General features: G+C 32.6%; 1 protein-coding gene and 1 pseudogene across 1 annotated transcript in view; one reads left to right on the top strand and one right to left on the bottom strand.

The window, feature by feature from the left end:
- CAAP1 (caspase activity and apoptosis inhibitor 1) overlaps positions 1 to 17,914 on the bottom strand; it is a 36,951-nt gene extending 19,037 nt beyond the window's left edge. The window contains exons 1-4 of the mRNA XM_006908343.3: positions 17,518 to 17,914; positions 12,957 to 13,157; positions 12,071 to 12,155; positions 11,509 to 11,584 (exon numbers count right to left, since the gene is read on the bottom strand). Coding sequence (XP_006908405.1) covers positions 11,509 to 11,584; positions 12,071 to 12,155; positions 12,957 to 13,157; positions 17,518 to 17,799 — 644 coding nt within the window. The 5' untranslated portion in view covers positions 17,800 to 17,914. The remainder of the gene's footprint in view (positions 1 to 11,508; positions 11,585 to 12,070; positions 12,156 to 12,956; positions 13,158 to 17,517) is intronic.
- LOC112477005 lies at positions 2,604 to 2,716 on the top strand (annotated as a pseudogene).
- Positions 17,915 to 17,938: the final 24 nt, after the last annotated feature.

Genomic DNA, 17,938 nt, shown 5'->3' with positions numbered 1-17,938 from the left:
ACTCTCCTGAGAATAAACAGAGAGGCTGAATGAAGCCAGCCTATCATCCTATGAACTTTCTACTATTAAAAATAAAGATAAGTAAAAGAAAAAACAAAAAAACAAAAAACTAGAGTAGCCAAAATAGTTCTGAAAAAGAACAACAAAATTGAAAGATGCATATTATCAAATTTCAGGTATAAAAATAAAGTAAATCTAGAGACTAATATTAGAGAAAGGATAAACGTATATAGTAATGGAACAGAATAGAGTCCAGAAATAGACCCACATGTATGGGCGATATATTGTCAATAAAGGTGCAAAGGCAAGTCAATGAACAAATGATGCTGGTACAACTGGATCTATATGGATGATTTTCAATCTGCATGTTGCACCATATACGAATGCTAACTCAAAATACTCACAAGCCTAAAAAATGTAAACCAAAAAGAAAATATAGGAAAAAATCTTTGTGACCTTGGGTTAAATAAAGATTGTATCAAAAGCATGATCTATAAATAAAAATAATTGATAAACTGGATTTCACCAAAATTAAAAACATCTGCTCTTCTAAAGAGATAGTGAGAGAACAAAAGATAAACCACAGACTGGAAAAAAAAAAATACCGCAATCCACATATGTGATAAAGGATTTGTATCCAAATATATAAAGAACTCTCAAATCACAATAATAAAACAAAGAACCTAACTTTAAAAATTTGTTTAAAAATTAAGTCACTTCACCATACAGATATACAGACAACAAATAAACAAAATAATAGATGCTCAACATCATTAGCTATTAAGGAAATGCAAATTAAAAACAGAATGCAATACCACTACACATATATCAGAATGGCTAAATCAAAACAATTGACACACAGAACTCTCATATAGAGTATCAGGGAAGATGCAGACATGACCCAGCAATACCAACCACTCTTAGGTAACTGACCAAGTAAAATGAAAAACTTATGTTCATACAAAAACTTGTATGTCAATGTTTATAGTGGCTTTATTTGAAATTACCATAAACTGTAAACAACTCGAATGTCCCTTCATTAGTTTTCTATTGCTGCCATAACAAATTACCACGATGTTTATAGTTTAAAACAACAACATAATTATATTACAGTTCTGTATGTCAGAAGTCTGTTATGGGTCTCACCAGACTAAAATCAAAGTCTGTTATGGGTCTCACCAGGCTGCAGTTCCTTCTGGAGGCTCTAGCAGCGAATTCATTTCCTGCTCATTTGGTAGGTTAGCAAAATTCAGTTACTTGGGGTTGTAGAATGTTTTCTTGCTAGATGTAAACCAAAATCAAGCCCAACTCCTAGTCAAGGCCTTTTCATGTCACATCTCTCTGACCTATTCTTCTGTCTTCCTCTTTTAAGAACTCATGTGATAAGACTGGGGTAACCTTCCCATATATACCCAGGATAGCCTTCCCATCTCAAAGTTTTAACCAAATCTGCAAAATCTCTTTTGTCATATAAAGTAACATATTCTCAGTTTCTCGAGATTAGAGTGTAAACACCTTTGGAGGTCATTATTCTGCTACAAATTTACCTCAACTGGGGAACGGATAAACAAGCTATGGTACACCCACACAATGGAATACTAACTACTCAGCAAGAAAAAGGAAGGAACTACTGATATACACAATGAAGTGAATGAATCTTGATTGCCTTATGCTAAATGAAAGAAGCCAGACTCAAAAGGCTAAATTCTGCATTAATTCATCTATATGATGTTCTGGAAAAAAAAAGAAGTATAGAAACAGAAATCAGATCAGTGGTTGTCAGGGGTTAGGGAGAGGATAAGGAGTGGAATACAAAACCACAGGGGAAATTTTTGGTGTGATAGAATTGTTCTATATTGTAATTTGTGGTAGTAGATAAATTATAATCCATTTGTCCAAACTCGCAGAACTGTATGGTTAAAAAAAAAAAAAAAAAGGTGAACTCTACTGTTATCTAAATTATATATTAAAAATTTTTTAAATTGAGGCACCATAAAAGTCTTATAACGGGTTTAGAAAAATGAAATCATGTAGTGGTAAACTGTAACTGTCAAACACTATGGAACGAGGCAAAACAATCTTAATTTTTCTCAAAAGGCTTTTCCAAACAGAAAATAAATCTACATCCATACTGTGTCCCTTGGGAACCTCCTTACACAAAAGATCGGAAAATTTAACTCTTACTTCCATTTCCTTTCCCCAATTAATATTATTCAAAGAATCACTGTTACCATATCCCAGTTTCTTTCTCTAATACATGATTGCATAAGGATTTTTCTATAAACCGCCCCCTCGACCCTGCAACTCCAAGATTTTATGAATGGACAGTTCCTTAAATAGGGGGCTCTATTTTATATAAAGGTGACTAAAGGAAATCAAAAAGGTCTCCTCTTTGTTCTATCCCTCTATTCCTATCTTTTCAAATATTTTCCCATTTCAAAAATTAGCATATCACATTGTAAGTGCTTTTAAAAGTGCAAACATGTAAGATGTACAAATATCCTACCACTTTGAATGTGGAGTCCCACCTAAGTAAGCATTAGGTCATGATGTTGTTAATGATTAGTAATACTTTCTATGAAGGCTTTCTAAAAACTTATCTTGTCTACGGTCATGCCACCCTGAACAAGCCTGATCCCGTCTGATCTCGGAAGCAGGGTCGGGCTGGTTAGTACTTGGATGGGAGACCACCTAAAAAGACCAGGTGCTGTAGGCGTAAAAAATTTTTAAAAAAATAAAATAAGGGATTGTAAGCTGACAAGGTCCTTGCAATCTGTGAGGTCAACCAAGAGTTGCCTTGCCTAAAAAATAATGAATAAATAGTAAAATAAAAATAAAAACTTATCTTGTTATTTCTGATAAAGTTACCCTATTATGTAGAATAGTAAGTACTACAGCCCAATAGCAACTTATAAAGGACATGAGAACATAAGTGGAGTACAGATGACCAATTTTTACCCTTTGCTAGCCTAAAAGTACACAGTTGGCTCTCTATATAGTACATAGATGTCTAAAAGAATTGAGCTTATGTCAATATAACAAATTGATCTCATTTGTGAGAAAAATCTTGTTATACTTTAAAATATATACACTTGTCTTAATTTAAACTATCTTTAAAATAAATGAAAAATTAGACACATAAGCGACAAACTTTTTTAAAAAACAATTACAGTAAAGAATAATAATTAAAAATCACAATGACTTATTTTTGCGCCTTTCTTTAGGCTTTCATAAAAGGAATGGGGAGAAAATCCCCAATACTCATCAGTGTAAAGTAGTATTTTAGGAATATTGTTAACAGATTCAGAGTAAAACTTCCAAAGCAAATAATACATCAATATATTTTTCAATGTTTACCATGGGGCGGGTACTATTTTATGCACTTTACATGCTTTTTCTCAAGTACACTATCACCGTCCTATGGGGTAGGTACTGATATTACCCCTATACTCCAGATGAGGGAACTGAGGCCCAAGAAAGTTAGGTAACTTGCCAAAGGTCACAGAAATAGTAAGCTGTAGAGTTCTGACATTAAAAATGTATGTAAACAGTTTAACTCTAGAACCTTCATGCTTTACATTTATTCAAGCTTTCTACTACTTACAGAAATAGTTCTCCAAGTAGTAATACCTAAAAATTGTATGTAGCCATATACACACACATACACACAGACACACGCACACACATATATACATACATAAATATGGCTATACATATCCCAAAGTATAAAATGAGTTTTCACTCAGAATCTGACTGTAGGGCCCAGAAGAAAATACTTCTTTCTTATTGGGAAAACTAAGATACGCTATTAAATCATCAAGATAGAATTCTTATTCTAAAAGTTGAAAATTTCAATAAAAACACAGACATGAGCAACAACAATGAAAGACCAATAATCTTCAAAGGTCCAGAAAGTTGGTAGTGTTTCAATTTTTTAACCATATCCATGTATTTATTTGCCTATTCATTTAAAAAAAAGTTAATGGAAGTACACATACGTTCATGTGAAAATAAGGAAGAGAATAAAAAATAAAAGTAGCTGACAAAAGTTAAATATATAGAACAAATTTACTGAATATTTGAAGTCTAATCAAGAATATGAAAATAATATTCCAAGTGAATCCTTGATAGCTATAAAGAGAAATATGGTAAAATTATAATTAAAATGGATTCTCACCCCATCTTAAAATAATAGCAAAATAAATTCCAAATGAATCAAAGATTTAAACGTTAAAAAAATGCACAAAGTTAGTATTAAGATCTTAAAGTATGAAGATTACTTTTCATAATTTCAGAATAGAAAAGTTCTTTTCCAACTATAAAACCCAGAAACCATAAAAGATTGATAAAATTAGACTGTGTAAACATAAAATATGTATGCAGGTAAAAAAAAAAGCAAGAAAATAAAGCAAAACAATAAATGCAATCTATATCAAAAACAGTAAATTAAAAAGACCAAAGTCCTCTATCTACATATACAGAGTAATAAATGACAAAGAATACACAGAAAAAATTCAAATAGCTCTGTTATATGAATAGTCAATTTCACTCATAAGAGAATACAATTAAATACATTAAAATTCCAATGAGATATTGTTTTTTTAACCTATCAGATGAACAAAAATCAACATGTTAGATAACACTATTTGGCTAAAGCATATGAAAACATGCACTCCACATTTGGGGGAAGGGTTATAAATTGGTTTAAACTCTGTATCAGTCAATTTTGGCAATATCAAAATTTCAAATCTCCAAACATCTGACCTAAAAAATAACTTCTAGATATTATGCTACACATAATCACAGAAAAACAAATTACTTATACAGAGATATTCATATAATTTGTAGTAACAAAAGACAGTAAACAACTCAATGTCTGTTGATAGACTATGTTTTGCTACATTCAACAAAAGACAGTAAACAACTCAATGTCTGTTGATAGACTATGTTTTGCTACATTCAACAATGGAATAATATACAGGTATACATAGGAAGCATTATATGTACTGGGTAGAACAAAATCCAAAAGACAAACTCTAAGAAAATTCAAGAAAATGAAAATATTGAATAGAAGAAGGTACGACACAATTTGCACAGCACACTATCATTTGCAGAAAAGAAAAATACACACATATATATTTGTAAATGTATGGAATATCTGAGGAGGTACACAAGAAACTGCTTTACTGTGGTTGCCTATAAGAAAGGAAAATAAGGAACAGGAAAAGAGACTTATTTTCATTATATACTTTTTAAAATTCTGTACTATGTGCATGTATTTACCATTCAAATAAGTAAGCTGTTAATGACACCAGACAAATGCCTATGTGGGAAAATGTCTTTATTTTCTGGAAATTCTAACAAGTATTTAGAATCAAAATATCTATAACTCGCTTTACAATACTTCAAGAAAATAGATGAAGCAAATACAGAAAACTGTAATTAACTGTTAGATCTAGGCAACAGGTATATGGGGGTTTCATTATATTATTCTACTTTTCTGTACACCTGACACTTTTTGTAAGAAGAAAATAAATACAGTGAAATCACTTTTATCTCAGGTAATGTCATTTACATGAGAAAAATTATTAACACGGAAACACTTTTAAATTTTACATATATAGTTTAAGCATTTTCGGTTAACAAAAATGTATCTTCATTTTTTAATCTTTGGATGTGAGGTGACAGCTTTAACTTTAATAGGAATCCATGGAAAAGAGTTCAGTCTCAACCTACTCACACGATCCATTTCTACTTTTGGCTTATTTAAACTGCAAAAATCACAGTGCAAAAAAAATAACCTTTTATATTTATACAATATCTTCCAAACTTTTATTGTTGTTATCCTACAGTTATCTGACAACTTTTTAGCAACTCCTCTTTGAGTTTTTCTAAGGCATTCTTACCTAATCTTACCTAAGGCATTCTTACTACTCTTTTCATACAGATACTTCATCTATTTACACATTTAATTAAATTATGCAACTAAGATAACAGAATTAGAAACAAACGTGAATGACTGTTGGTAAGCAAACAGTTCAAATTGTGGGAGAAGTATACAGGACTATTACAGAATAGTCATTAACAAGTTTAACACTGAATATCAGTAAATTTATTTTTTAAATGAAATGGAAAGGGCAATTAATACAATAAATTACTTAAGTGATTAAGAAAAACTTGAATTTTTAAAAAACTGATGAGGGAATAGCAGGAAAAAAGGAAAAATACCTATTAACATCTAACCCAGTGTTTGAGCAAGCAGGATGAGGTAGTAAACTGACTTACAGAAAAAATGACAATAGGTAATGGTTTCAAAATTAGGTTTCTGTAATACAAAGAATACAAATGTGTGTGTGTGTAGAAGAAGTTATAAAAACAGAAAACAATACTTCTCAAGTCCCTTAAACAAAGTTGTAGTTCCAATGAAGATCCCATTCTAAAACCTCTGAAAAGCTCACTCCATCCCATCCTAACGAATGTTCTAGAGATTCTGGAGAGGTGCTTAACGTTTACTGTAACTACAAGATTTGCTTCAAAGTTATCCAGCTGGGAGAAGGTGGGAGGAGGCGTTATGGAAGTGGATATAGTGGGTGACAAGTATGCAAGGGTTCATTGTACACGAAAACTTTGCATTAATACCATTTACACAACAAACAAGTAACTGGTACAAAACACCACCATATATTACAGAGTAGGTTATGTGAGTTGGATGAATCACAGGTCAATTTCTGAAGCGTATCATTCCCAGCCAGCCGAGGTCTTGGGTATACCTGAGGCCTATTTTTGTATCTATTAATAAAAATGCTCACCTATGTACTGTAGATTTATGCTACTCATTAATCCAATGTTCCAGAGCACTATATATTTTATTCAAATACTTTATTCCATTGATGTTTAATAACAGCAGTTTGTAGATGACTCTTTTATTCCCAAATTCAGTTTTACTGACATTAGCATTTGGCTGAATGCCATTGCCTCTTTGAAAATTACTCAGATTTACATATTAAGTAATATATGTTACTTGTTGAAAAGAATCAAATTCTTAGTACTGTACTGACTGCTGAGCTGAACCCATTGGACAGCACTACTTTCAAAAGGATATGGTTGTTTTAAGCTTATTAAAAACAAAAGGTGGTAAGTAACTATGTCATGATAGCTCAATAGGAAAACTACTGCAGCTGTTAATGTCTGGCTTTAACAAACTGCATCAGAGTTCTACCACATATCACTGCTAGGATTAAGCAACAGAAGAGTGGTCATACGCACTATTCTAGTTGCTGGCTCTCAATATGACCATTGATCAAGCAAGTGCAATAGCCCAGTATGTTCAAGAATAAACATCTTAATGCAAAGTAGTCACTTACCACTCCCTGCATTTACGCACTATGTTCTTTTTTCATTCTAACCTGTCTAAAATATACAACCTGACAACAAACAGCAGTAAAAAGGAAGCTACTCATTTTGAAAAGTGGAGTAACTTGTAGTCTATTTAAGAAATATAACTATTACAATGTATTAAAATCTTACATTATAAAATATTACAGCTAAGTAACGAGCACATTATAAGTAGTAACTAGTTCTAGATGACACCAATTTGCTCTTTTCAATCATTTATATTTTAAGAATACTCATGTATACCATTTTAAACAAAAGTGCTGACATTTCAGATTTACAAACCAGATAATTAAATGGAGATTTAAAAAAAATTCCTGCCAAATAATTATTCACATTACAAAACAATTCCCTGTAAATTTTACTTAAATTTTCTATTGAATTTTCATATTTAAATATGCTGATGACTACGACATGGCTCAATTTATATAGGAATATATTATTTTTTTAAAAAGTTAATCATCCAAAATTAGAATCGAATAACTAATTTAGAACACATCTATCCTCTAAGAAGGAAGCAGTGCCTAGCAACATCAGTTCCAGAACACTCATATAGTGTTCGCCTACTTTGCAGTGTACCTTATTTGAGAACTTGGATTTCAAAATCTTCTAGAACTGTGATATTATCTCAACAGTGCTTATTTTCTGCAGAGAAATATAACTTAATCTCCATTGACATCTCTCTCGATATCATTTACTAAAAGCACATTAAAATTCATAAAGATATTTATTAGAGAAATTCTAAAATATTGCTAAGATTTCCCTAAAGTGTTTGTATTTTTATTCATTATATAATAAACCTCAATCCTGATTATTTTATTGCACTATTGAACATTTAAATTTCATTATAAACATATTCCTTACAGCATAATCACCTTACATTATAGGCCCAGATAATACCTGTTCTCATTTTTAGTGCTATTTTAGCTATAATAAAGCTTTTCTAGCACATCTCCAAATGGAGATATCACTCTAATTCCAGGCCGACATATTACCTTACTTAAAATTGTTAAGCAACTGTTGTAATCTGTAACACTTGCACATCTTGTCACAATATCTAATAGTTTTAAAACACTAAAAAATTATAGATGCTAAAGTTTTTAGACTCAATACATAGTTTTATAAATTTGCTCATTTGTTTAAGGTGAACTAAGCATTCCTCACTCTTTTTAAAATGAAGGTATTTAGAAACTACAGATGTTATATCTTCATAGTTCCTAAATCTCATTCCTATGAAAATTATTACTCATTAATTTCAAGTTTCAAAGCAGCACACTGAAAAACTTCTTATAAATACAGCTTTATTATTTTTAATAGTAAAAAGAACTATTGCAAAATAAAATAAGAATAACCTACAGTCTTCACAGTTTCCCTTCAGTCTCACTGTATGGACCCTTCCTATATTAAACATTCAGACAAATGAAGTACTATGTGTACTATGTAGCACACTGAACTACACTCAGCTCCAACTAATTTTTTGCCCTCCCAGAAAAAGTTGACCTTATTTTTTTCAGCAACTCAAAAGTCCAGATTTTGGTGTGATATCACTTGGTTGTAAATGTTGGAAACCATGTGAAAATGTTTTAAATGTTTAGATCAAATAAAACATTTTGATGGCTCTAGGCAACCGATTTGTAACTTTGGCTTATGTCTAGGTTTTAATCAAGTACCTTGCATTAGGTTTCGAATGCCACTGTAACAAATTACCATAAATTTAGAGGCTTACAACGACACGAATATATTTTCTTATAGTTCTGGAGGGCAGTAGTCCAAACAAATTAAGTCTTAAGGCACTAGAATCAAGGTGTAGGTGTGCTGCATTTCTTCTGTAGGCTCCAGATGAGAACCCAAATCCTTCTCTTTTGAGATTCTAAGAGGCCCCTGCATTCCTTAGCTTGTAGTTCGTTTCTCTACCTTCAAAGTACATCACTTTAACTTCTGCTTCCAGCATTTTCTTTCTGCCATTGTCCTTCTTACCTCTCTCTCAGACAGATTCTTGTGATTATATTGGTACCATTTGGATAATCCTTTTTTTTTCGATCTCAAGATCTTTAATTTAGTCACTTGTGCAAAATCTCTTTGCCATGTAAATTAACATATTCTTAGGTCCTGGAAATTAGGACATGGATGTCTCTGCGGGGAGGTGATCATTCTGTCTACCATATATGTATTCTAGGAGGGTTTTTCTGTAGATTCTTGAGGTCTCTTACATAAATGATTATGTGCCATGGTCTAAATGTTTGTATTCCCCATCAAAGTTCATTGAAATTCTAACCCTCAAAGGTGATGTTATTAGTAGGTGGGCCTTTTGAAAAATGAAAAGAATATGAGGCTGGAGTTCTCCTGAATGGGCATGAGTGGTAGAAACTTGATTTCATCTCTCTCATCCATCTCATGATAAATCAATTGGATGAAAAATTTTCATCTCTCTCATCTATCTCACGATAGATCTAAAGGATATCGAGGACCTAAATGAATTAACACAGACTATACTCTGAAAACAGAGATCATAACTCCTGTGGAATATCACAGAAATTGATAATAAGTTTGCTCATAAAATATCAATTAGATCTTCAATGGAAAAGTGCAGGAATTATCCTGGTTTTGAAGCAGTAAACTAAAATGAACAAAAAGAGCCTGGGTAACCTCATGATCTGCAAAGTTTAAAACTCAACAGCTTTTTGGTTAAAGAGGAATTATAAACTATTTAAAAACTAACAATAATTGAAACACTAACTAGTTTTATGGGATAGCTAAAGTGGTACTCAGAGGAAAATTTTAGCATTGAATATATATTTCTAATCCAAAAGTAATTTAAAAAAATGAACTAATGATCCAATTCAAGAAGTTAGGGGGAAAAAAAGAATAAAATAAGCTTTAAAAAACAAAACATACAGGTAACAGCATACTTGTGAAAGGCTTTCTTTGTAAAATAAGAACAAGCAAGAAATCTACTCTTACCACTTCTATTCAACAATGCCCTGGAATTCCTAACAGGTCAATAAGGTAAAAGAAAGAGGAGGGGAGGGGAGGGGAGGGGAGGAGAGGGGAGGGGAGGTACATAGATTAGAAAATGTCAAAAAATAAAATTCAACCAAATCAATTTGAAGATCTTACTGGATTTATTAAGCGATTCATACAGAATCCCACCTAGCAAATAGAAGGAGGTTCGGAGGGGTTGTACAAAATGGAAGTTTTAGAGAAAGCTGGGGCAAGGGAGCTATTAGAAAAAGAAAAAAAAAAATTTTTTAGACCAGGACACCAAGTTTTTTGGGGGGAAGGAAATGGCAAGGGTTTTATCATGCAGTATGCCTCTACTTCTTTGGGTCAGGCGGAGAGGTGGGAGGGTTGACAGGGACCCATGACAGATTACCTTACTAGTGCTTGACCAGAAAATTAATTCCAGACTGGTTGAGGAAGATTACATTTCTGGTGAAGATCAAAACTGTAATTAGGTCTGGTATTAATCTAGGTTTAGTATCAAGGGCTTTAGCAAAAGTGAGGCTGGCCATTTAGGGGCTATGGTTTTCTTTTTAAAAAAAGGGAAAAATAAAACTGTCTTTATTTTTGATGAGCCACGGCAGAGGAGAATAATCTAGAAAAAATAATTAGCATGTTGCTTTGTGATGAGTCAGCATCCCAAAACTTTAGGCATTGTATATTATCCCAATATAAAATAAACCATTTAATTTTGCATCTGTGAAATGAGACTATTATCATTTAACATTAATAGGTATGTAAAAGAATTCAGTGAAATAAAGTGTTCTAAGCTACTAACATAATGCCTATGAGATTAAGTACTTAATAAATAATGAGAATCACTAGTAGTATATTCAAATTCCAAATGAAAGATGTGATTCTGCTTCACATTGACACTGCTGTTGTCCTATATCTGGGTAGTAGTTCATGAAAATCACCTTAAGCCTGAAAGCAATTAAATTTATCTTTATTTATACCAAAAGGATCAATCATTACAGTAAATGAATCAAATCTTTCTACATTGTTGAATTATTCTATATTAATACAACACAGAAAAATCATTGCATTCTTGAGGAAACAAATCCCAAAGGAATAACAAAAAAATTCTGAAATAAAAATGAAAGTTTTTTAACTTACTGACTGACTAATTCAGATCCCATCTTAGAGCCATCGTCTGCTTCCTCTTCCATATCAGAGTCCATACCATTGTCACCTTATAAATGAAATAAACTATTGAAAGCATGCATGTAAAATGTCAGAATGATTTAATTTTAATCATTACACAAAAAGTATCATCTTTAAAAGTGATATGGATTAAAGAACTTTATAGTTTACAGGTAACTAGAAGCAATGAGAATATAAAACAGAAAATAAAAATTATTTTAAGAGAAGTCTTTGCCTTCTCAAAAATTAATTTTACAGCATTTTGGGTAAACAGTTTTTATTACATTTTATTATTCTGTACAAACTTATGCTCCTATCTATACTTTTGAGATGGAAAAATAATATACACATCAAAAAGGCTATTCTTGAAATGCTACTGATATGTAAACTACACATTCCTGTAGATATACTTTTCAACAATTAATCAGCAATGAAATTAAAGTAATATTCAAGTAAGAAAAAGAACACCTGAGGATTTAATCTGAATATAGTATTAACAAAAAAGTTACCGGAATATAGAAATATGTATTCTTACCCTCAAGAATCTTTAAGATTTTTTTCTCAGACAGGAGCTCTAACTGTTCTTGGCACAGTTTTTTAATTTCTTCTATTGAACAGTTCTAAAGAAAATGACATTTACAAAAATGCATTTATGTAATATAATGTCAATGTAAAATAGAAAACAGCAATTGTAAAAAAAAAGTCCAGTTAGCAAAATCTTACAATAAAACAAATTAAAAGCCACATAAATCTTTTCTGGGATGAAATCTCAAAAACTACCTGTTAATATGTGAACATTATAATTTATAAGATTTGATGAGAATTTATAATCATGTTTATTATGAAAGAACAAACTAAAGAGTACATCAGGAGCTCAGATATTCTTAAGAACAGTCTATAAATATTCAAGTCTTGTCTCTCTATATCTTAGATATATGATTTTGGGTTTAACTTGTTTAAGGTCTATTTCTACAACTCTAAAATTAGAATATCATGTTATTTCCCTGAATAATTTTCAGAAATAAATATATGAAAACATTTGTAAATTTAATGAAATATAAGCTACTACCCAATATCATTGTATATTGTTATATAGTAGTATACTATTTCTTAAAGCACCAGAAAGTATCTTTATACCTCTAATTACTAATACTGCCTGCATTTAATAGAATTATTTCCAGAAGGTCAATAAATCCTTAACTAAACATAGTAAATTGCACCATTTTTTTCTTGACAAATTTTTACACATACAAAATCATTTATGGTTATCCGAAATCCCTTTTTTATATATTTTTAAGTAGCTCGTTTTGTTGAAAACATCTAGTTATAATTTTCATTAAGTAAACTGATTGCTACAAATAAAAAGGGTTTTGTATATTTCTATAAATGTGTTTAGTCTGATAATGTATGTAATGAAGTACCTTTAACACATCAGGAAGCATCTTCTGTAACTTCTTCTCTCCAATGATACAGAAACACTGCTGAAGCATTTCTTTTTTGTCTGATATATAGAAACTAACTGGTTTTAATGACACAGTCAGGTCTAGTCCACCTTCTTCAAGGTCACTGTGCTCTGCCAAGAATAATTCTTTTTCCAAAGTTGGTAAAAGATGCTTGGTTTCCTAAAATTAAAAGAGGTAAAGAACCATTAAATAATACTCCTAAAATTGTATGGAATATGTATATACTGTTCCATATGCTTATTTAATAAATTCTTCATTAAATATTTCTAAATTCTAGGTTTGCATAGATTGGTTACATAAAACCATAGGAAAGAATATTTAATTGTTCAGTATTCTTTGAACTTACTCTCCACACTACAATTAACTCAGTAAGTTGATATAAAGTAGAGAGAGAATACCTTACGACACACAAATGAAAATATACTCAGTATGAAACGATTTCCTACAATTTAAGTCTTCTGACAAATTAGAATATTCCTTGGCCATTCATCCAAAAGCCTTAAGTATGTACTGTCATTATTCTTAAATTCGTATACGGAAATGGGATAGCTGCAAAAATATTATAAATCACAAATATTATAAAGTATTACTGTTTACCAGAAGCTATTATCACTTTTAAAACTGTTACGTAATTTAATCGTATTCAAAGTAGCCAAGTAATTTAAGACATTTAGGTCAATTTTACCACCTATCACCTGAATCTATCCAGTCTCTCCAAATCGACTATCATAATGCTGGTCCAAGGTACCATAATCTTTTGCCTAGACTACCTCAACAACCACTTAACTGGACTTGCTGCATCTAATCTGAGGTCTCTCCAATCTGTTTTGTATACAGTTACCAGAATGGATTATAAAATGTACATAATAGTCATCCTCCTTATTTATAACCTTTCATTGACTTCTCACTGCTTTTAGCATAATATGGCCTATTGGGCCTTCTGCTCATTCTTTGTGTTTCAAACACAATGACCTTCTTTGAAATACTGAAATGTAACCTGTTCTCCCTTCGCCTCATACAGGCAGGGCTTTTGTACTTACAGTTCTTCTGCCTAGGATATTCTTTCCTCTCCCATTTCCCCTATCATACACAATATACCATCAAGATTAACAAATTCAGATCCAATTCAAAAGTCATTTCCTCAGGAAAATCTTTCCTAACTATATTGCTCTGAGAGATTTCTTTGTTATATTTTCTAATGGATTTGTTTTAAAAGCAGTTTAAACAGCCAATTTTAAAGGATACTATGATAATTAAACTGAAAAAGTAAAGAAGGTCAACTCTTGTTCTAATGGCTTACAAAGTAATTCAAATGTTAGTGAAAATGTAGAGCACGTGGAACTCTCATACACTGCCAGCAGGATGAATATAAAATGGTGCAGCCTCTTTAGAAAACAGTTCATATCAGTTCCTCAAAAAGTTATTGTATGACCAAGCAATTTCATTCCCAGATATATAACCAAAAGAAAAGTAACTGTAAGTCTGCACAAAAACTGGTAAAAAAAATTCATAAAAAAGCATTATTCATAATAGCCAAAAGGTAGAATGTCCAATTCAAATGTCCATCAAGTGACAAATGGAAAATCCAGATGTGGTATTATTCAGCCATAAAAAAGAATGAAGTACTGATATGTGTTACAACATGGGTGAACTTTGAAAAAACATGCTAAGTGAAAGGAAACAGACACAAAAGACTACATACTATATGATTTTATTCATATAAAATGTCCAGAACAGGGAAATCAATAAATTTATAGAGATAGGAAGTAGATTAGCAGTTGCCTAGGGAGGGAACAAGGTAGAGTATAGAGCTTCTTATTTTTTAGGGGGGCGAGGGGGATGAAAATATTTTAAAATTGACTGTAGTGATGGTTGCACAACACTGTGACTATACTTAAATATACTCAAGACAACTGAACTGTATACCTGAAATGGGTAAATTGCATGGTTATACGAATTATATCTCTATAAAGCTGTTACAAATAAATAAATAATAAATAGGGAACTCAATACAGAACAAATATAATGGCATTCTCGGAATACTAGAATGTTATCCATATGCCTAATATGTAATTTCTTGTTTTCCTTCACAAATACACTTACTTCTCATTAGAAAGAGTTTAGTTACATATGCAAATATTTACATTGTAGTATTCCTGGTCTTAACATGATAAAGAATACTACTATAGAACCTATTTATGATAAGAATGGTGATATTAAAAATTGACTCTAGAAGGGGTAGGAAAACTGAATAGATTTATAACTATCAAAGAATTTGAAAAAAGTTATGGGGGGAAAAAAACCTACCCCCCCTCCAAAAAAAAAACCTACCAGACCCAGAGAGCTATCTGTATGCTGTATGGTCCAATGGTCAAGTTCTGACAAATCTTGGGGAAAAAAAAGATATAAACATTTCTGGACGACACCAAAAAAAAAACCCAAAAAACAAAAAACAAAAAGAAAACCAAAGGTCCTCAACTCAATCCATGAGGCTAGCAGAATCTTAATACCTAAACCAGAGAAGATAACTACAAAAATAAAAACCATAGTCAAATTTAACTTAGGAACATAAAGACAAAAGCATAAATGCTGAATTCCATCAAGTACAACAACCAAACCAACAAACCCAATAGAATCTATCTCAAGACTGCAAGGACAGTTCAATGTCAATTAATTTATCAATAAAATTATATTATCTGATTATAGGAGGAAAACTATATGATCATCTCAACAGAATGCCAGAAACACACCTGATAAAACTGTACAACCTTCACGAAACTAGGAATTGAAGGAAATTTCCTTAACTTGATCAAAATTATCTTTCAGAACCTATGGCAAATATTAGAAATGTTCCCACTAGAAAAAGGATTGGGAAAAGAATGCCTACTGTCACTGCTTTTGTTGGAACACTATACCAAAAAATATTAGATAATACCAAAAGAAAAGAAAATGAGAAATATAGTGCTGAAAAAGGGGAGACATATTCTCACAGCAGAAATTTTGAGGAGTCAATTTTAAATTAATAATTAATAACATGGCAAGATACAAGAAAAGACATATAAATAAATGGCCTTCTATGCTTCCACAACTCCCAATTTAAAGATGTAATGTTAAAAATATTATAAGAAAATACAGAATAATTTTATAATCTTGGATTAGGAAAGACATTTCTAAACACACAATCTAACAGGCATAGGAAAAAATTAGTCTTGACCACACGAAATCAAAAGCTTCAGAATACCGTGGCCAAAGTTAGAGAAACATTTGCAATACACCTTACATGAAACATGAGAACCAGGACTTTATGTACAGATTCATAACTTATCAGTAAAATGTTGAAAACTACCAAATAGAAAAATAGCACAAGATAAGTCTAACCCATTTACATAAGGAATCAAACGACAAATATATTGAAATGTTCAATATCACGATTAATTTGGAAAATTAAAAACATAGGCAACATTAATTTCATTTATTAGGCTAACTTTTAAAAGTTAGCCTTTTATTAGGCTAAATTTTAAAAACTGGATACGGCAAAAATTTGCAGTTATTCTTTTATACTGTTTGGATTATCAATTAGTAAAGCCTTTTTTGGAGAGCATTTGTTGGTACCTACCAAATTTTTTTAAATGTATTAACTTTGATCCAGCAATTGAACTTCTGAGACTCCAACCTAAAGTAATTTTTGTACAAGACATATGTACGAGGGTATGCATTTTCATATCATCTCTGTAACAGTAAGAAAACTGGAAATCTAAATATTCATCCATAAAGTTAAAATGGAACATTGTGCAGTCACTAAAAAAATAAAGTACTGCATATGTAAAGATCCCCCCACCCATCCCAACAATGCAACGGTGTTGTCCGATTCAATGGGAGCAGTATCACAATAAAGCTTATATGGAGAAACTTAAGTACACGTATCTGACAAGAATGTATAAAAGCCTGAGGGAGACTTAAAGAAAGACTTCCATGCTTTTCCCTTTATTTCGGTGTCTTTATAACATACTAGAAGCAAAAGATATTTTTAAACGGCGATATCTTTACAGGTCGATGGAATACAAAGGACATGTCTTTTATGCAGTCAGATATTGGATACAAATCTAGGTGTTAGTAACAAACTGTGGGCAAACTTAACCTCTTTGTCTCAGTTTTCTCATCTTATAATATGGAGTTAATCATAACCTACTAAAAGATTAAAATGAAAAGTAAAAAGTGGTTTGCAAGAGCATTAAAGGCTAGCTTCTTAACCATACTTTTCAGAGAGATTTAGGAGACCACAAGAGCGGAAGGGGCTAAAAACAAAATGAGTTAACCATTAGCAAATCTAGGAACTTGAAGTTCCAGACATGGGAGTGTGGCGTCCACCGGGACTTAGGAACATGAACCTCACGCACGGGTGGAATCCTGGGATCGCAGCGCTAACCGTGAGCTACAGCCAGCACCCCATCCTGCTCGTCGCCCGCCTTTTTCCGAAAATGCAGCAGCCCCCAGAGCTGCGAGAAGGGCGCGCACGCACCTGTTGCAAGGAGCCACAGACGCTGGAAGATGAGTCAGTGTTCCTCCGCTTCCGGCGCTCGCTGCGCTCCACGCCGCTCCCAACGCCGGTGACGCTTCCACTGAAGCTGGTGTTCTCACAGCAGGTTACACTCCCACAGCCGCTGGTGCTGCCGCAGCCGCTGGTGCTCCCACTGCCGCTGCCGGCCAGGCCGGGTACCAGGTCCGGCGCCGCGAGCGCCGCGGCCGCCTCCTGACCGCTTCGTTTGCGCCGCTTCTCCCGGGAAGACTTCTTCCCCGTCATGATCCTTCTGCTGTAACCATCCGGAGAAAGCCCACCGTCTCTGAAGTGACCTAAACCCTTCTCCAGCGGCCGCGGCGGGCGCTGGCGTCGCAGTTTTGCATCACTTCCGGCCTCGTCGTAGACGCCGCGAGGCGTTTCT

Source organism: Pteropus alecto, unplaced genomic scaffold (assembly GCF_000325575.1).
Source record: "Pteropus alecto unplaced genomic scaffold, ASM32557v1 scaffold222, whole genome shotgun sequence".
Classification (NCBI taxonomy): Eukaryota; Metazoa; Chordata; class Mammalia; order Chiroptera; family Pteropodidae; genus Pteropus; species Pteropus alecto.
This window is presented reverse-complemented; position numbering and strand designations above follow the sequence as displayed.